This window comes from Hemitrygon akajei, chromosome 7 (genome assembly GCF_048418815.1).
Source record: "Hemitrygon akajei chromosome 7, sHemAka1.3, whole genome shotgun sequence".
In the NCBI taxonomy this organism is placed as follows: domain Eukaryota; kingdom Metazoa; phylum Chordata; class Chondrichthyes; order Myliobatiformes; family Dasyatidae; genus Hemitrygon; species Hemitrygon akajei.
Genome location: NC_133130.1, coordinates 174211569 through 174232468, shown reverse-complemented (window position 1 = coordinate 174232468; position 20900 = coordinate 174211569). Strand labels below are relative to the sequence as shown.

At 43.8% G+C, this 20900-nt stretch overlaps 2 protein-coding genes across 7 annotated transcripts in view; one reads left to right on the top strand and one right to left on the bottom strand.

Moving 5' to 3' along the window:
- Positions 1–20900, bottom strand: part of ralgps1 (Ral GEF with PH domain and SH3 binding motif 1) — a 726899-nt gene that overhangs the window by 609298 nt on the left and 96701 nt on the right. The window lies entirely within an intron of this gene.
- Positions 220–4671, top strand: LOC140730108 (uncharacterized). Of its 2 annotated transcripts, none has more exons than XM_073050243.1 (2): positions 220–426; positions 2008–4671. In XM_073050243.1, the coding sequence occupies exons 1-2, from the start codon at positions 384–386 to the stop codon at positions 2856–2858; spliced, it is 894 nt and encodes a 297-aa protein (XP_072906344.1). In that variant the 5' UTR covers positions 220–383; the 3' UTR covers positions 2859–4671. The 2 variants fall into 2 exon arrangements, with proteins under 2 accessions (XP_072906344.1, XP_072906345.1); XM_073050244.1 differs by lacking the exon at positions 220–426 and adding an exon at positions 1764–1857.

Here is a 20900-nt window from a genome sequence, read left to right as displayed (position 1 = left end):
CCTGATTCTGACACGATTACAAGCAAACAACAAACAATGCTAGCTGAACAATGCCACCACTGATAAATCAATCTACACTCTGTCGACCATGGGTATCTATAAACATACTGGGTTACCTTACTCAACAGAGTTGCTAGGCAGCAGTACTTGTAACTAGAATCTAGGAAACAAGACTCATTACTCGTCAAGCCTACGAAAGAGGCAGTTAGACATTTGAGGAAGTAGAGGGCTGATTGGTGGCAAACCTCGAGCCTTTAATATAAGGGTATGAACTAAGAGGAAGTGTCCCAGGTTTTGCCATTGACACGAGACTCAACCTGAACAGATAATAGTCTGCATGAACACCAGCCGAAGTTGCCAAAGGCCGTTATCTACACTGTCAGATGGTCAAGACAAGTCTATCCAGAACACTTGCAGATTATCCAGGTAATACAAATGTTACAGCGCGGTATCATTTCTTTAGGTAGACTACACAGAGAGCACAGTACTTCAATGAAGGTGTCCTCCAATTGAGCTGTCAGCTAATTCACTGCTTTCAATCGAATATATTGTGACCATTGCCACGATTACCATGGATACTGAAATAGTACGTCATAGGCAAAAGCAATTTTCATTTCAATTAAGCTGTTGCTTAGGTACAAACAGGACTGGAGCAAAAGGGTGTAAAAAGATTGCCATATCCATTCATGTTGCAATTCATCATGGAACCACAAAAAACTTTGTTCTGTGAAGATTTTAATTGCATCTTCAATATGTGTAGCAGACAAACGCCAACTACTGCACGGACAACTGTGACTGATCTAAAACTCTGGTTTTCATTAACTCCAAAGTTTAAAACTCCCTCGATTCGGCGTCAGATGCAGCAAGACCAAATCAGCTTTCTTGTGAGTCTAAAAGACATGTCAGGGCTAAGAGGCATAACTGCACACCAATATCGTTTTAGTCACTGGAAAACGAGATTCTAGCAAGGGATTTTTCCTCACTGGAAAGCACTGATCTACTGCTCCATGGCCTAGTTTTCCATAAAGTCTAACATACCTGTGTTTCTTTTCCTTGCAAGAAAATGAAGGTAGCATACGGGCGCTTTGATAGTAAAGTTACTTTGAACAGGATTTTACATCAACCTGGGTGATTTCCCAGTTTTATTCTGCACCGATTTCTATTTAGGGTCATGAATGCCAGAAGAAAGCCCTACTACACACCAAATAGAAGACAGTCACCTTCATAGTAAATAAGTTCTGAAACACTGTCAATGTCGAATGTGTCATTCTTTTCCTCCTGCCTTCCAAAGTGATGCAATTGCTGTGACTCACTTCCATCTTCCGAAACTACCTCGAGCACCAGGATCCCCACGTTCCCGCGCCCACTTCCTTCCCGCCAACCACCCAGAGAGATCCCAACCTCAGACCAAGCAGGTTGGTTAGAAGCATGCACATAATTGCAACACTTCCTCTGTCGCTGCACAAGATCAGAAACCACCGTGGACAAACCAGAAACACCTACTTCCAGCACGGCTAGTCTCGTTCAAAAGCAACAACGTGAACCGAAGATTCAAGATTGTTCGTTAAGTACACAGGGAACAAAATTATTGTTGCTGCACCATATAAAAAAAAACATTAAAGCATAAACAAGCAATAAAAGCAATCCTATAAAACACAACGTATAAGTAACTGTAAAGTGCTTTGAGGTGCCTGAGGAGTGGCTGATGTTGATGTAGTGGTGCTGTGGATTAATGGTGGAGGCACTGATCAGCCCGATGGCTTGGGGGAAGCAAGCGTTTTTGATTTTCGTGGTCCTAGAGAGGATGCTGCACAGCCCCTTTCCAGATGGGAGTGGGACAAACAGTCCATAAGCAAGGTGAGTGGGATCCTTTATAATACTGCTGGCCTTTTGCTTGATGGCCAAGATCAAGCTTGCAACCAATATGTCATATCGAATGTACTTGTTATTAGAAAATTAGAGCATGCCACTTTCCTTTAGCTAACTGTTTCTACCTCTTTCCCTCAGCCCTCCAGGTAGTAAACAGGACCACCGAGGCCATGCATAGAGTTAGAGTCGAGCAGAGCTACTGGTTGGATGAAGAATCCGAAATCAAACTCCAACAGTTGGGAGCCACGCTGGTTGACGAGGTCATTGTGAAAGACGACTACTACGATAACGACACATTTGATTTGGCCACAAATCAAATCTGGCTGAGTCAGAGAGACCACCAGTGGCAACTCATTATTGCTGTTCCAAAGTCCAACACCAACAGAGATGGCGGGGAACAGGGAGAATGGAACTCACTGGTGGCAAGGACAGAGACAAGAAAAAGCAGGCTCCAGAACCTGGATGGCCCAAACTCGGAGACAAGCCAGGGAAGCAATCCCAGATTAAGGTCACGGAATGATGAAGGAGACACACCTGGAAATGAGGACAGAGAAATGGGAGAAGGAAACCCAGTGCAGCAGCAAACAGCAACAGATCCTCAACAACGGGATGGGACAACCAGCCCAGAAGATGGTGCACTTGACAAAACAGAGCCTCAGTACACTCACCACGAGCTCAGGACACACGAACAGATTATAGAGTATATTGCACAGTTCCTGCAGATCTCTTTGACAGAAGAAAGCAGCGAAATGAAGTTGAGCCATTTTCTGCAACTGGCAAAAATTTACCACTATGCAAGTTGTCACACAGCCAAGAGGAGAACGTACAATCTGAAGGATTCCTGCAGAATTGTGATAGAGAAGGACCAGCTAGCACCCAGATGTTTGGCAATGATGTACGTTGATGCTGATGTGTCAAATATCATCAAAGACCTTGAAAATATGGAAGAAATGGCAGCACTCTTGAGAATGGAGCCAATTCCAGCTTAAAATTGTTATTCAATTTCCAAGTCATAAAATCCTAGAACTGTAGAAACAGTCCCTTCAAAGTACTGAGTCGATGCTGACCATCATCCAACCATTTGCTCTAACCTTACATTCATCCAGTTCTTAATCCCCATTCTCACCAACTTCCTCCAGATTCTACCACTCCCCTAACACACTTGGGCAGCCAACTGTAGATATGCCTCTGGGATGTAGGGGGAAACCAGAGCACCCAGAGGGAAGCCACGTGGTCACAGTGAGAATACCCAAACTCCACATTCACAGAACCCAAGCTCAAAGTCAAACTTGGGTCCATAGCTCTGAGAGACAGCAGCTCTACTAATCGTGCCAAGTTGAAAACCACCGTGTGCTTCTATATAACACCATTTATCAAATATGAAGATGGACTGTGGAAATATTGACTAGTTCATTCCTAAAGTACTGTTGGACTCCATATGCAAATTTTCCTCACTTTCAATGTTTAGAAATGTCAACTTGAAGAATTGGCATTTTGAACTACAAATCATAAATAATTTCATCTTGCTTCCTTTCAGATGAAAGATGGTTTCTTCTCAAGAAACTACTAAGAAATGTAACTCCAGACAAGATATGTGGCAGAAGAATTATACTAGAACAATATAAAAATTCAAGGTAGAAGCACTGTATAGTTCTGGTCACCACACACCATGAAGCTTGGACTAGAGAGGATGCAGGGGAGATTTAGACAGACGTGGTTAGGATTAGAGTATTTTGGTTATAAGAGAGAATTGAAGAGGCCCAGGAATGAAAAGCAGAATGAAGGACAGGAACCCATTTCTAGATGTCAGTGAACTGTGCACTAAGATTTAAAGTAACTGGAAACTAAAAGGGAGTAGGGGTGGCATTTTATTTTTTACTCAAGGAATGGGTAGGTCTAGAACTCAAAAAGGTTGGTGGATTTGCTGTGCACTTAGAGTAATGATAGGGATTGAAAGCACCAGAACCTACAGGTTAGAGACAAATCAGGATATAGGATTTGGTTGGTTGGTTTTATTCACCTCCCAAAATATCTGATGGGCTCTTGCACCTACAAAGTGCTTAGAAGAGAAAGAAGAAAGCCCTTAACTCTGAGTGGAGTCATTGGGATGCCGTAACGACGACATTTTTTTTTAAGCAGGCTTTCTTATTTTCACGAGGCCGAGTTGCTAGCTCGACGCTCAACCCAGCACGGATGGAAAGCGTGCAAGGGCGCCGGCCGGATTCGAACTCTGGAGCCTTCGCTCCGAAGACCGGCGCTGATGCCACTGCGCCACCGGCCAGCTACAAAATGCATAAATGGAGGGGAAAAAATACCCCAGACTAGGGCTTCCCAACCTGGCATCCACAGCATAGAAGAAAGGGTTAGGAACCCAGGCCCCAGGTGAAAGCTGCAGATCCTGCGCAGCATTTTGAGCTGAAACATCGACAATCTTTCTGCCCCCCTCCCCCCACAGACATCCCTCCACCCAATGAGCGAGTTCCTTCAGCAGATTGTTCTAGATTCCAGCATCTGCCATCTCCAGTCTCTCTAGAAAGTTGATTTTTCATGGCATTTATACCCTGTGCAAAATAAACTTGAACTTAACCAGTGACTGACTCAAGCTATTAAGTGTTTCTCTCCAGATGTGAAGTTGACAAGCACTTCCCTGCATCTTCGGGGTTTTTTAGGCTTTTACAACTCAAGGCACAGAGAGAGGGATTTGATAAGAATTTGAGGGGCAAAGCTTTTCCGTCATTGTAGGTACATAGAAAGAGCTACTAGAGGTGGTAGTCAAGGCAGGTGCAGTACTGTTCAAAAGTCTTAGGAATATATATATAGTGCCTAAGATTTTTTGTACAGCACAGTAGTGATTTTCATATAGCACTGTACTACCGCCACAAAAATAAAAATAAATTTCATGATGTATGTGAGTGATGACAAATCCCTGATTCTGATATGGGTCTCTGTTGGGGCCAAGAATGGGAAGGTGGCAGGGAGAAGGGAATCATGGCTGGAAAAGGGGGAAGGGAGAGGAGTGGCAGTGGGAAGCACCAGAAAGACATTCTGTGATGATCAACAAATCATTTGGAATCAAATAACCTTGCCTGGTGTCTCAGGGATGGGTGTGTCTGCATCTGTGCCAACCCCCTTCCCCACCTTGGCAACTCCTTCTCTGCCACCTTTCTCACACCCCTCCCACAGGGCTCTACCCTCACTATCCCCAAAATCCTTTGCTTTGATTTACAAACTCACTCCCTGCTCCACGTTGACAAACACAATGCTGTGCAAAAGTCTTAGGCACCCTAGCTATATATATGTGCCTAAGACTTTTGCATGTTACTGCAGATTGACATTTCAAAGACAATTAGATGAATGGATAGGGGGATATGTGTTAATTGTGGGTAAATGGGACTAGCTTAGATGAGCACCTTTTGTCAGCATGGACTGGCTGGGCCGAAGGGCATAGCCTCGTTTATGACTCCAACAACCACGGCATCTTTGCTCATGCTTGATTCACAGAGTCGTTGGGATCCAGGGATAGTTGATTCACAGCTCGCAGCTTCAGAAAAAGACATAAACGAGCAATGCAGCTCGCATCATGCTCAGTCTCACTGTCAAGCATGTCAGGAGATCAGTCAAGTCCTGCAGTTCCGTCTGAGCTGGTTGTTAGATGCAAACACCAGGCCATGCTTTGACGCCTTCTGTCACTGGTATCCATTAGCAACCAGAAGATAGTCACGATGGGCGGCATTCATGGTTTGCTTCAATGCACTTACAAAGTCACTATGTACAGTGACCGAAGATAATTTTTCCTCCAGGGTAACTCCATTGATGTTATAAGAATTTTCATAGAGACGGGGAATAACTGATGAGGTGGCTGTGAAGAACTGCTGGCTTGAAGAAACTTGCAAAACGATGAGACTATTTTATTTTTAAACAAAAGGAACATCTGAATACGTTCTGGAAACAGCAAACCAACACGCCAGTCATGTAAAATTGCTGTGTGCGATGTAATTTATATGTTCAGGCCCTGCCAGAATGACAGATTTTTCCATCCTTCACTGGATCCGTATGTCTTTGTTTCTGTAACCAAGATCATTGTTTGCAGTTTCAACAACCAAAATTTCTGTGTGATCAGCTGTCTTTATTGTACCAGTGCATTACTGCAACTCAAGAAATACTAGTGTGTTGTGTATATATATAAAATTCACAAGATATGGGTATCGCCAGCAAATCTGATAACTATTATCTATCTGAGATTGCTCCTGTATCGATTTCCTTTGGTAATACGTCAGAGCAGAGTCAACACATCTGTGGAGATAGAGTCATCAAAAGGCAAGTCCAAAAAAAGTTCTGAGACTTCTTGCGACAGTTGGCAAAGCTTCACCAGAAAATACTGGTGCAATTCTACACTCCAATCTTAGAGAGCATCCTCACATCAGTCATTACTGTCGGGTTTGGTACGGCATCCTCTCACGATATACAAAAACTACAGTGAACTGTCTGGTCAGCAGAAAAGGTCATTGACTGCAGGCTACCATGACTGCAGGACTTGTATGTGTCTAGGCCAAAAAAGTGGGCAAGAATAGAAAATACTGTAAGGCCATGAAAACAAAAACCTTCATGCCATTTTAAAAGTTTCTTTCCCTAGGCAGTTAATCAGATCAACGACTCTAGTTATTTCCCCCCACCCCCCAGTACTGCGCTGTAAACACTTCAAACCACTTTTTGTGATGTTGTTTATATTGTAAATACAAGCTGGTATTTATGCTCACTTTATTCCATATCCATATTTTAAACTCTAACTTCATTTTTATATAATTCTAATTGTTGAATGATTTTTTGTGGCATGTTGAGTTCTGACCAACAAGCCACAGCAAATTATTAGTACATGTAAATGTTTATGGCGAATGAAGTTGATCCTTGATTTCCTTCTTAGCTTCATAGTCACTGTTGTAACTGTGGATAAGATCATCACAGAGGCACTGAAGCTAATGGGTGTAGAAGTGTCTTATTCAGCAAAAATGATCAACAGGCATCACATTGAGACATGCTTGGAAGAAGCCAACTCGACCCAATAAAACATGACATTTTTATAAGCTAAAAATCAAAGGTAATAGCAGGACAGCTCCTCAGCCACAATGTATCGACAATGCTTCCTTTGAATTACATACAGATTCCAAACACCTCCCTCTTTGCACGCACCCTCCAGATGCACAAAATGAATTCTAATCCTACTGACTCTGGTCTGCGTTCATGCCTATACAGGTATCCGAGGTCTAAATGGAGTATTTCTTCATTTACAACTGACCCAGCCTGCAGCTCCAGAAAACTCATTGTTCTGAGCTGCATCTTAAATTCTTTCTGCAATCCACATTCAAATCTGAATGGCTACTGTTGAACTTAATATGTACTATACACCCTAACATCACTAATACCGAGGCCAGCTTTCATTTCATAACTTGAACGTTTAACCTCCCTACCCCAAACTGCTGAGCTGTCTGGCCTCTACTCACCCAAATTAACAGTCCAAATAAAGAGACAAGGTGAGCAAAGGGTTTCAGGTTACATTTCCCATGCCTGTTTGGTCTTTGATTTAAATGCAAATCGATAGCAGAGAATTGCGCCGTATATTTGGCCTACTCCCACCTAGAATTATTCAACATTAAACAAGTGTCTCGATTGCTCAGATCAATAAGCACTTATTTGTTTGTTATTATTCAGTGTCAACACCACTGACTTTGCCAATCCCCTACAGAGGAACAAAACGGAAAATGTGGAAGATGAACACAACCGTGAAGATGCCTTGCATGCAAAGCTTGCAATGCATTTAGCTTTTATTATATTAATTTGCTTTCCTCACACTGTAATTAAAAACCAGTTCTATTTGGGAGCCTTGGGGAATTTGATGACAGCAGTGGTATCAACAGAGAGCCCAAATTCAGACACTCACCACTAGCGGTAACATCTAACGTACTAAAATGCAACACAGGAGAATGAGGGGAGATTTGATGGAGGTATACAAAATTCTGAGGGGGAATAGACAGGATAAATTGATGCAGAGGGTGGATATACGTCTCTACCAAAGGAGGTGCACGGTGCTCTTCCCCCCGCTAGCCTGCAGGTCTCCTCTGGGTAAGGTGTAGCACCTGCTTAGCCCCCTCCACCGATCGGGGTCATGTGAAGCCACAGGAGCAGCTGGTGCATACCACAAATCCGGATTATGCGACCACCGACACCAGGCAGACAAATCTCTGCAAAGAATTAATAATGGCCGGGATCACCCGTCTTGTGAAATCATTGCCCAGAAGGCAGCAATGGTGCCTCAGGTGGTGACAACAGGGCGTACAGGACAGAGATATGCCAACTAGTGGAGTGGTGCTGCAGCAACAACCTGGCACTCAACGTCAGTAAGGTGAAAGAGCTGATTGTGGACTTCACAAAGGGTAAGACAAAGGAACACATGCCAAACCTCAAAGAGGGATCAGAAGTGGAGAGAGTGAGCAGCTCTCATCAAGATCCTGGGTGTCAAGATCTCTGAGGATCTAACCTGGTCCCAACATACTGATGTAGTTATAAAGAAGGCAAGACAGCATCTATACTTTATTAGGAGTTTGAAGAGTTTTGGCATGTCAACAGATACACTCAAAAACTTCTATAGTTGTACCGTGGAGAGCATTCTGACAGGCTGCATCACTGTCTGGTATGGAGGGGCTACTGCACAGGACCGAAAGAAGCTGCAGAAGGTTGTAAATCTTGTCAGCTCCATCTTGGGCACTAGTCTACAAAGTACCCAGGATGTTTTTAGTGAGCGGCGTCTCAGAAAGGCAGCATCCATTATTAAGGACCTCCAGCACCCAGGGCATGCCCTTTTTTTTAATGCTACTATCAGGTAGGAGATACAGAAGCCTGAAGGCACACACTCAGCGACTCAGGAACAGTTTCTTCCCCTCTGCCATCTGACTCCTAAAGGGACTTTGAAGGTGAATGAGCAAGTGCAGCAGGCAGTGAAGAAGGCTAATGGAATGTTGGCCTTTATTACAAAGGGAATTGAGTACAAGAGCAAGGAAATCCTTTTGCATTTGTACAGGGCCCTGGTGAGACCACACCTGGAATATTGTGTACAGTTTTGGTCTCCAGGGTTAAGGAAGGACATCCTGGCTGTAGAGGAAGTGCAGCGTAGATTCACAAGGTTAATTCCTGGGATGTCCGGACTGTCTTACGCAGAGAGGTTAGAGAGACTGGGCTTGTACACACTGGAATTAAGGAGATTGAGAGGGGATCTGATTGCAACATATAAGATTATTAAGGGATTGGACAAGATAGAGGCTGGAAATATGTTCCAGATGCTGGGAGAGTCCAGTACCAGAGGGCATGGTTTGAGAATAAGGGGTAGGTCATTTAGGACAGAGTTAAGGAAAAACTTCTTCTCCCAGAGAGTTGTGGGGGTCTGGAATGAACTGCCTCGGAAGACAGTGGAGACCAATTCTCTGGATGCTTTCAAGAAAGAGCTAGATAGGTATTTTATGGATAGAGGAATCAAGGGATATGGGGACAAGGCAGGAACCGGGTATTGATAGTAGATGAGATCAGCCATGATCTCAGAATGGTGGTGCAGGCTCAAAGGGCCGAATGGTCTACTTCTGCACCTATTGTTTCGACACTACCTCACTTTTTTAAAAAAAATACAGTATTTCGGTTTTTGCACATTTTTAATAATCTATTCAATATACATAATTGATTTACTTGTTTATTATTGTTTTTATTTTTTCTCTCTCTCTCTGCTAGATTGTGTATTGCATTGAACTGCTGCTGTTAAGTTAACAAATTTCATGTCACATGCTGGTGATAATAAACCTGATTCTGAAAGGCCACTTCTATAGTAAAATTTGCCAAGAGCAATCGTGGTTATGGAGACGATGATTGCCTAAGTCAAACAACATGGCACATAACAAACGAATAGTCACAGGCTTTTCCCCCTCAGGTTGGTTGAGACTGAAACGTCGTCACTACCTCCTCCCATAGATTCTATCTGGCCTGCTGTGTTCTGCCAGCATTTTGTGGTTGAGACTAGAACTAGGTTATAGGCTTGAGGTGAAAGTTGAAATCTAAAGGGGATCTTCTTCACTCAGAGATGCGAGCAGGAGTGGCTCAACTGTAATATTTAAAATATATTTTGAGGGGTTTGGAGGGATATTTTCCCACTGCAGTTTGATGGGAATAGGCAGAAGATTAGCTCACACCAACGAGATGGGCTAAAACGCCTGTTTCTGTGCTGTAGTAATCTATGACTCTATGAAATGTTTAAGGCAATACGAAGCCTATAATACAAGATGGAAAACTGCTGTTCATTCCTAATGTCTTTGCTGCACTATTCCCCAAGCAAGCCATTCATCAAACTCCCGCGCAGTCAATACGATAGAATCAGCACGGTATTAATACCCTAACTCCATCCCTGTCCATTCAGCAGTTCCACTCAATGTACCACCATTCATCATGGCACCACATTCAATAAAGTAATTTTAATGACCAGTTCGATAATCTCTCAAATGGTGTCCAAGCTAATGTTACTTGAATGTTATACAAGCAAGCAAGGCTGATAAAAGAGAATGAAATTTCAATCAAACTGCAGAGCTCTGAGACGCACAGCCGTCTGGGTGTCCTGGTTCATAATTTACTAAAGGCTAGAATGCACATACAGCATATGATTAGGAGCCCTAATCAAATGCTATTATTAACACAAGAGATTTTGCTGATGCTGGAAATCCAGAGCAATGCACAAAAAAATGCAGCTCTATAAAACTCGGGTTAGGCCACACTTGGAGTACTGTGTCCAGTTCTGGTCGCCTCAGTATAGGAAGGATGTGGAAGCATTGGAAAGGGTACAGAGGAGATTTACCAGGATGCTGCCTGGTTTAGAGAGTATGGATTATGATCAGAGATTAAGGGAGCTAAGGATTTACTCTTTGGAGAGAAGGAGGATGAGAGGAGACATGATAGAAGTGTACAAGATATTAAGAGGGATAGACAGAGTGGACAGCCAGCGCCTCTTCCCCAGGGCACCACTGCTCAGTACAACAGGACATGGCTTTAAGTTAAGGGGAGGGAAGTTCAAGGGGGATATTAGAGGAAGGTTTTTTACTCAGAGAGTGGTTGGTGCGTGGAATGCACTGCCTGAGTCAGTGGTGGAGGCAGGCACACTAGTGAAGTTTAAGAGACTACTAGACAGGTATATGGAGGAATTTAAGGTGGGGGGTTATATGTGAGGCAGGGTTTGTGGGCCAAAGGGCCTGTAATGTGCTGTACTATTCTATGTTCTATGTTTAAATGCTGGAAGAACTCAGCAGGTCATGCAGCATCTATGGAGAGGAATAAACAATTGATGCTTTGTGCCGAGACCCTTCATCAAGACTCAGCCTGAAACGTCAGCTGTTTGTTGATATAGCACTGTATTTGTCAATGGGGAGCAAAGAGTGAGTGTGTAAATCTGGCAGGAACAAAAGGAGCTGGGAACGGCGAGAGCAGAGTGCTGCAGAGGTAGGTGGCAGAGAAGTGCCGGGACGTGGGGGTGGCACAGGAGCTGAAACACCCAACCCTAACTCACCAAGCAGGGTCTTTCAATTACAAACAGTTGGTTTATTGATCATTACAGAATGTCTCTCTGGTGCTTTCTGCTCCTTCCCCTCTCCCTGCCCCCTTCCTGCTCTCAGTACACAATAAAGATCCATACCACAATCAGGTTTATCATTGCTCACATACTGCATGTCATGAAATTTGTTTTTTTTGTCACAGTAGTACAGTGCAATACATGAAGTTAGTACAATGGTATGCAAGAGTCCTGGGCATCCTAGTTATACGTGCCCGAGACTTTTGCACAGCATCGCACCATTCCACCAATTCCCTCTTCCCAAAGCCTGGGGTTTTATCCTTGATTGGCATTATGATGAAGAACCACTGTAGGACAATGTACATCCAAAACGCGAGCATGAATTCAGTGCTCCGTTTCCAGTAGACATTTCCCTTGGAAGTAAAACAGTAACAGGAAATGTAGGAAACACACCACAGGTCACACTGCATCTGTGGGAAAAGAAAGAGAGCTAACGTTTCAGATCAAAGGCTCTCAACATGAAACATTGTCTCTGTTTCTCTTCCCATAGACACTGTCCGATTTTCTGAAAGTTTCCAGCATTTTCTGCTTCTATTGGACTTCCATCATCTGTATTTTCCCCCTGATTTTCATTTCCCTTTGGGGACATGCTAATACAGGGGTTTTGAATAATTTTTATGTACGGTTCCCTACCATTAACTGAGGTGTCCGTAGAACCCCTGTGCTAATATATTTTAAATATGCGACTCAACAAACCAGAACTTCCTCTGGCACCAAAAGGCATCGTCTGCACATGGTGCCCAAAAGTCAACTCCGTCTGACAGGTTAATTCCACTGAGATATATTTATAGTCAAACAAGCTTTATGCTGACTAACAATGAGGTAAAACAGAGAGAGGGAATAATGCTGATTAAGAAAAAGATGCCCTGTAAAACAGGCTCGTCAACCAGAATCCAATGCTGAGTTAAAAAGCTGTGGTGCCCAACGACTGTCGATGACTTGAGGATGTGGTAATCTGTATGGGTGGACAGAAAAACGAAGTGAAAGAAACTAAAGTTGAGTTTCAAGTTAGTGGTAGCTGCAGAATTAGTGAAAATTAACTCTCCTCTTCCACGTCCGCCTCCCCACAAACCTGACGAATCACTGTGCACCTCGTGGAATTGCTCATTTCAGCATACGGAACAGTACAGAGAAGGCCCTTCGGCCCACAATGCTTTGTCAAACTGATTGAGCTAGCAATTAAGATCTCAACAGAAACAACTCCTTCTGCCTACACCAGGTACGCACCCCTCCATTCCCTGCACATTCATGTACCCAAGAGTTTCTTTGCCATCTCCATTGTAGTTACCTCCACTACCACCCCGAACGTGCGTCCCAGGCACCCATCACTATATATAAAAAATGTGCCCAGCTTATCCTTGAACATTCCCTCCTCTCAACCAAAATGCATGGCCTCCATTACAAAACACTTCGATTGCTGGAATCAAGATACCAATCCATCTATGCCTTTCGCAATCTCATATTAAAATAAACTTTCATCGGTTCCTCCTCAGCCTCCGATACTCCAGAGAAAACAACCCAAGTTCGTCCAACCTCACCTTGAGGCAGATTCCCTCTAATCCAGGCAGGATCCTTGTCACATACTCTGACCCTCTCCAAAACCTCCACATCTTTCCTGTGAGGGAGCGACAGGAACTGAATGCAATGCTCTAGATATGGCCTCGGAGTTTTATGAAATTGCAACACAACGTCATGACTTTTGAACTCAGTTTCTCAACTCATAAAGAAAAGTATGCCATACGTTAATTTTAAATCAAGAGGGCTGCTATTGGACTGGAAGTGGTGCTAAGGGACAGAATTGGGAGGAAACATAACGCACACACAAAATGCTGGAGGATCTCAGCAAGTCAGGTAGAATACTTCAGAACGAGACCCTTAATCAGAATTGGAAAGGAAGTGGGCAGAAGCCAGAACCCCTTCCTTTCTGTAATGGTAGTTAATAGTTAGCCACACCCACATGGGAGAAGCTCACGTACTGTACAAGCAGGGTTGTTAATAAAGCTCAGTTGAGTATCCTGCATGCTGCAACCCTGGTGTGCTCTGCACCATCCCTCAATAACAAGCACAACACTTTCCGGGAGGAGAGATGCTGTTCCATATTGTTCCCCATGTTAGCAGTCACCACCTTCAGTGCCTTTCTAACTAGGGAGGCCCCTAGCTCTACAAGAAACTGTTTGCCAATTTATTGGCCCAACGACCAGCTTGTTATTTGTTTATAGTCTCCTACATCCCCCCATTTGCCCCTCCACCCACATCCTTCTGAATAACAACTCATTTCATCTTGATTTCTGAGGAAAAAGCACCATGTGGGATCATACTGGTTCCAACCCGAAGTCTGTGGACTTCTCCCATCCCCAATTTACTTTTGTCTTCTGCAACCTAACCATCAAGGGCATCTTTAAGAAGGTGGTATCCATCACTAAGGACCCTCATCTTCCAGGGCATACGCTCTTTTCATTACAACCATCAGGAAAGAGGTATAACCATATAACCATATAACAATCACAGCACGGAAACAGGCCATTCCGGCCCTCCTAGTCCGTGCCGAACTCTTAATCTCACCTTGTCCCACCTACCCGCACTCAGCCCATAACCCTCCACTCCTTTCCTGTCCATATACCTATCCAATTTTACCTTAAATGACACAACTGAACTGGCCTCTACTACTTCTACAGGAAGCTCATTCCACACAGCTATCACTCTCTGAGTAAAGAAATACCCCCTCGTGTTTCCCTTAAACTTTTGCCCCCTAACTCTCAAATCATGTCCTCTCGTTTGAATCTCCCCTACTCTCAATGGAAACAGCCTATTCACGTCAACTCTATCTATCCCTCTCAACATTTTAAATACCTCGATCAAATCCCCCCTCAACCTTCTACGCTCCAATGAATAGAGACCTAACTTGTTCAACCTTTCTCTGTAACTTAAGTGCTGAAACCCAGGTAACATCCTAGTAAATCGTCTCTGCACTCTCTCTAATTTATTGATATCTTTCCTATAATTCAGGTATAGGAACCTGAAAACCAACACTTAACGTTCTAGGAACAGGTTCTACCACTGCACCATCAGATTTCTAAAAGGTCCATGAACATCACCTTGTTATACCTTTTTATTGTACTATTTATTTTGGTAATCTATAGTAATTTTGTATCTTTGCAAGACAACTGCTTTCACAGCACACAGGTCAGTGACAATAAATCTGATTCTGGAGCAGGTGTTGGGCAAGGCAACCCAAGACCCAACCCCAGAACACCCCAATGACCTTTCACACTTGCCCATTTGCCAAAGGCCTTTGAGTCATTTTTTAAGGCAACACACACAAAATGCTGGAGGAACTCAGCTGGCCAGGCTCAAAACATCACTGTACTCTTTTCCATGGATGCTGCCTGGCCTGCTGAGTTCCTCCAGCACTTTGTGCATGTTCCTTGGATTTCCAGCACCTGCAGATTTTCTCTTGTTTGTGAGCTGTTTTTTTTCTGCCGGGCAAGTGATGCTTAAATGAAACTGCAGAGAAACGGCAGCTGCTGGAATCCGGAGCTTCAAACAAAGTGCTCAGAGGGTCAGTCAGCATCTGTGGAGAGGAACAAGCAGTCAACGTTTTGGGCCCAGACCCTTCTTCAGGACTGAAGAGGAAGGGGGAAGACAACAGAATAAAAAGGTGAGGGGAGGGGGAAGGAGGATAACTAGAAGGTGATAGGTGAAGCAAGGTGGGTGGGATAGGTAAAGGTCTGGAGAGGAAGGAATCTGAGAGAGGAGAGTGGACCATAGGAGATAGGGAAGGAGGGGCAGCAGGGTGAGGTGATAGGCAGAAGAGGAGAAGAGGTAGGGAAATGAAGAAGAGGGAAGGGAGAGGGGAAAGAACAGTCCACGTTTCAGGCCGACACCCTTCATCACGACTAAGTAGTGGGTGAAGAGTTGGGCTAAGATCCTCCATCAAGACTGCTTAAAACTACGGTATTTATCATCTATTTGAGATGGGTTTTTTTAAATTTCCCTAAAAGTCTTTATTGGAAATGTTATAAAAATCGGAATTGGTTTATTGTCACGTGTACTGAGATACAGTGAAAAGCCTGTCTTGCACAGTGTTCATTCAGATCAAATCTTCAACAGTGCATTGAGGTAGAACAAGGTAAAAACATAACAATACAGAATAGAGCGTAACCGCCAGAGGAAGTGCAGTGCGGGTAATCAGTAGGGTGTTAGATCACAAAGAGGTAGATTATGAGGTCAAGAATCCAATTTAAAATAGGGAACAATTTAATAGTCTATATACAAGTAGGATAGAAGCTGCCCTAGCCTGATGGGATGTTTAAGAATAAGGGGTAGGCCATTTAGAACAGAGTTGAGGAAAAACTTTTTCACCCAGAGAGTTGTGGATCTAAGGAATATTCTGCCTCAGAAGGCAGTGGAAGCCAGTTCTCTGGATGCTTTCAAGAAAGAGTTAGATAGAGCTCTTAAAGATAGCGGAGTCAAGGGATATGGGGAGAAGGCAGGAACGGGGTACTGATTGTGGATGATCAGCCATGATCACTTTGAATGGCTGTGCTGGCTTGTAGGGCCGAATGGCCTACTCTGGCACCTATTGTCTATTGACGTGCTTTCAGGGTTTTCTATCTGCTGCCTGATGGGAGAGGGGAGAAGAGAAAATGTTCAGGGTGCGTGGCTGCTTTATCGAGGCAGCGAGAAGTATAGACAGAAAAAACAACTTTAATTATACAATTCAGAAAGTTATTTTCAGATAGTAATAAATGAGTAAAAAAGCCTGCGCCTTCCCTTGACAGGGTTAATGACCAACTCAGGAGAATGGGTTCAATGGCCTCTCCTGGCACAGGTCCGAGTTCGAGTGTGCTGCGGAGAGAGGGCACAAAGGCGAGCCCAGAGGCAATCAGCACCTCCAGTGCCCACCCTGAAACTCAGCTCAAAAGTCCGAGTTTGATCAAACATGTGCGGTGTTCCAAGACAAGTGGCTGACAGCCAGTTCAAGCTCTATTTGGATCATTAACCCATTACTTCCCACCCTGCCTCTCACACCCATTTCCTTGCTTGCTTCAGGGTATCCAGCAGCAGAACGTCCACTACAGACTGCAGATGCTGGGATCTGGAGCAACTTACTTACAGGAAAGATATCAATAAATTTAAGAGAGTGCAGAGAAAATTTACGAGGATGTTGCCAGGACTCAAGAAACTGAATTATATAGGGAAGGATTAGGACTTTATTCCCTGGAGCGTAGGAGAATGAGGGAAGATTTGATCAAGATATATTCAGAATTATGAGGAATATAGATAGGCGTCTTTCACTGAGGTTGGGAAAGACTAAAACCAGAGGTCATGAGTTAAGAAAGAGAAGTGAAGTATTTAACGGGAACACAAGGGGGAACTTCACTCTGGGAGCGGTGATAGTGTGGAACGAGCTGCCACAGGATGTGCTGGATAATTTCAACATTTAAGAGAAATTAGGATAAGTACATGGATAGGAGAGATATGGAGGGCTATAGTCAGGTGCAGGCCGATGCCACTGGGCAGAATAATAGTTTGGCATGAGCTAAATGGGCCAATAGGCCTGTCTCTGCTATAACACTATGATTCTAACAAACTTTTTCCTAGTGGAAGTCAGCTGGTCGAGCAGCATCTGTGGGAAGGAAAGGAATTGTCAATATTTCCAGTCAAAGTTCAAAGTAAATTTATTATCAAAGTACCTATATGTCAACTTATACAACCTCAAGATTCATTTTCTTGCAAGCATACACAATAAATCCAATACCCACAGCAGAATCAATGAAAGACAACACCAACAAGGTGGGACAACCAATGTGCAAAAGGAAGAAGACAACAAAACACACAAAGACAAAAAGAAAGAAAAAGATAGATGGGTAGATAAATCAGCAAGCAGGCAATAAATAAATATCAAGAACATGAGATGAAGAGTCCTTGAAAGTGAGCTCATAAGCTGTGGGAACGGTTCAGTGATGGAGCAAGTGAAGTAAGTTGCCCCACTGGTTCAAGAGCTGATGGTTGAAGGGGTAATCACTGCTTCTGAACCTGGTGGCGAGAGTTCTGATGGCAACAGCAAGAAGGGAGCATTACCTGGGTGGTGGGGGTTCCTGATAATGGATCTAGTTTTCCTGCAACAATGCTCCACATAGATGTGCTCAGTGGTGGGGAGGACTTTGCACGTGATGGACTGGGCTGTGTCCACTACTTTTTGTAGGACTTTCCGTTCAAGGTCGCTGGTGCTTCCATACCAGGCTGTGATGCAGCCAATCAATATACTCTCCACCACCAGTACAGCTCTGCATTTCTCAACAGAACAAAAAAAGACAAACAATATCATTTTCCTGAGTCCAGCTGTTATTCCCTTCTCACTTTGATAAATATGCTACCGAAGCGACAATCTGCTGTAGTTAGTGGTAGACCAGTTACTCTCTCCTGCACCACCCCCAACTTTAAGCATCAGCATCACCACTTCAAAACCTTCAAATCTTCAAACGGTGACACCACCAAAAGGCGACATCCATCATTAAGGACCCCCTCCACCCAGAATCAGAATCAATATCATTGGCATATGCTGTGAAATTTGTTGTTTTACAGCAACAGTATTTTGTAATACATAATAAAAAAAAAAGCTATAAATTACACTGTCAATGTCCATTCAGAGATCAGATGGCAGAGGGGAAGAAGCTGTTTCTGAATCGTTGAGTGGGTGCCTTCAAGCTTCATTACCTCCTACCCACGGTAACAATAAGAGAGCATGCCCTGGGTGATGGGGGTTCTTAATGATGGATGCTGCCTTTTTGAGCATAACCTTTTGAAGATGTCCTGAATGCTGGGGAGGCTAGTGCCCAAGAATTCAGAACGGATAAGACGAGGCAACATAACCCAATCCTCATAGAGGGATCAGAAGTGGAGAGAGCGAGCAATTCGAAGATCCTGGGTGTCAGTGTCTCCAAAGACCTAATCTGGATGCAACATATTGATGCAGCTATAAATGAGGCAAGACAGTGGCTATATTTCATTAGGAGTTTAAGGAGATTTGGTTTGTCAACTAAAAGACTCAAAAACTTTTACAAATATACCGTGGAGAGCTTTCTGACTAGCTGCATCACCGTCTGGTATTGGGGGTGGGGAGTAACTACTGCACAAGATTGAAGTAAGTGGCAGAAACTTGTAAACTTAGTCAGCACCAAAATGGGTTCAAGCCTCCACAGTATACAAGACAGCTTCAAGGAGCAGCGCCCAACATTAAGGACCCCCATCACCCAGGACTTACACAGAAACATAGAAAACCTACAGCACAATACAGACCCTTTGGCCCACAAGGTTGTGCCGAACATGTCCCTACCTTAGAAATTACTAGGCTTACCTATAGTCCTCCATTTTTCTAAACTCCATGTACCTATCTAAAAGTCTCTTAAAAGACCCTAACGTATCCACCTCCACCACCGTTGCTGGCAGCCCATTCCACGCACTCACCACTCTCTGAGTAAAAAACTTACCCCTGATATCTCCTCTGTACCTACTCCCCAGCACCTTAAACCTGTGTCCTCTTGCGGCAACCATTTCAGCCCTGGGAAAAAGCCTCTGACTATCCACACGATCAATGCCCTCTTCTCACTGCTACCATCAGGAAGGAGGTAAAGAAACCTGAACACACACACTCAACGACTCAGGGATAGCTCCTTCCCCTCTGCCATCCAATTTCTAAATGGACTTTGAACCCATGGACACCACCTCACTACTTTTGTTATTTGTTTTTTTTTGCACTACTTATTTTAACCTAACTACTTAATAGACATATATAAATATTTACTGTAATTCCATTTCCTTCCTCTGTATTTATCATGTACTGCTGCCGTAAAGTTAACAGCGTTCACGACATACGTTGGTGATATGAAACCTGATTCTGGTGGAGCTGGCTGAGTTTGCAACCTTCTGAAGCTTTTTCCCATCCTGTGCAGTCAACCTCCCCCCATACCAGATGGTGATGCAACCAGCTCGGACGCTCTCCACAGCATATCTGCTAAAAATTTCTGAGAGTCTATGGTGACACAACAAATCTCCTCAAATTCCTGGTGAAATATAGCTGCTGTCGCGCTTCTTTTGTAATTCCATCAATACGCTGGGCCCAGGATAGATCATCAGAGATACTGACACCCAGGATATACCTCCTCTCATTACTACCATCGGGAAAGAGGTACAGGCAAATGAAGGCACACACTCTTCTTCTGTGTGATAAAATGAGGCACTAAAAGTGACTAAACTTGAATTGGCATCTTTCAATGCAAATAAATAATCTGAACAGGATACTGAATTGTCTCTGCAATGCAGAGTCTAAGTAGAGGCTAAAATTGCACTTTGTCAATGGCTTCACGTGACAGGCACTCCATAGCAAACTAAAAGCAAACCGCAGCAACCCAAGAGGAACTTCATGCCAGAGGTGGAGGTTCGTGCCAAGTGCTTCCCTCGCTGCCACCACCCTCCTCCCCCATACAGCTTGGCCCCCAGCAGAGGTTCAATTAGCACGGAGAACAAATAGATTGCAACACGCTTATGCCGGCAAGCAGCTGCTCCTTTGTACAGAATCCCAGGCAAAGGGCTCGCTTGGCACATTTACCCAAAAGCAAACTTCAACAAGAGATTGGGGCAAGGGAAGTGGAGGAGTTTGTGGAGGTAGGGGAAGGCAGAGGAATGGATGAGGAGCAGGATTATGAGAAGCAATTGTGGAAGGTGATCACGGGAAAATTCCTGGGTTCCTTCCAACCCCCCTAGATTTTGGAGGAATTACTTTGGTCTGCAGCTGTTTGGACCCAGTTCGAGAACCCAGGCCACACCAAATTCATGGATGTTGCTTCGTTCCAAACTGCTGCTGATGCACCAAGTGAATCTTGCTCCAGGCAGCTGTGCCTATCCCCCAAGGCCCAACCACATCAGGCTTTTTTTAAAATCCCCCTTCTCAGTTTTCTCTGCTCGGTCTATCTATTTGGAAATAATTGCAGAGAAGCAGCAAAGCAGATCTCAGTCGTTTCCATGGCAACTTTCTGAAACCTGGGAGGAAAGCAGGCCACAGTAGGGAATGCGCGGAAAGCCAATTACTCTTTCCAAATGCATAAATCAAGAACTTATCATAAAGGAAAAGCTCAAATGGTGATATATTTTTTTAAAAATCACAACTTAGGTCCTACAAAGAGAATGTGAAATAAAATCATTTCCTTTTTGTTATATAAGCTATGGTTCCATGGTAAACAAAGCTCCAATAGTGCATTTAAGTTTGCTGATAATAGCACTGTTGTTAGCAGAATCAAAGGTGGTGATGAATTGGCATATAGGAGGGAGAATGAAAATCTGGTTGAATGGAGCTTTAGCAACAACCTCTCACTCAATGCCA

What these genes read in the sequence shown, in the direction of transcription:
- LOC140730108 (XM_073050243.1), top strand. Translation starts at nt 384, where the DNA reads ATGGTCAAGACAAGTCTATCCAGAACACTTGCAGATTATCCAG. An exon ending in AACACTTGCAGATTATCCAG is followed by an intron (nt 427 to 2,007) that starts GTAATACAAATG and finishes TCTTTCCCTCAG; the next exon opens with CCCTCCAGGTAGTAAACAGG.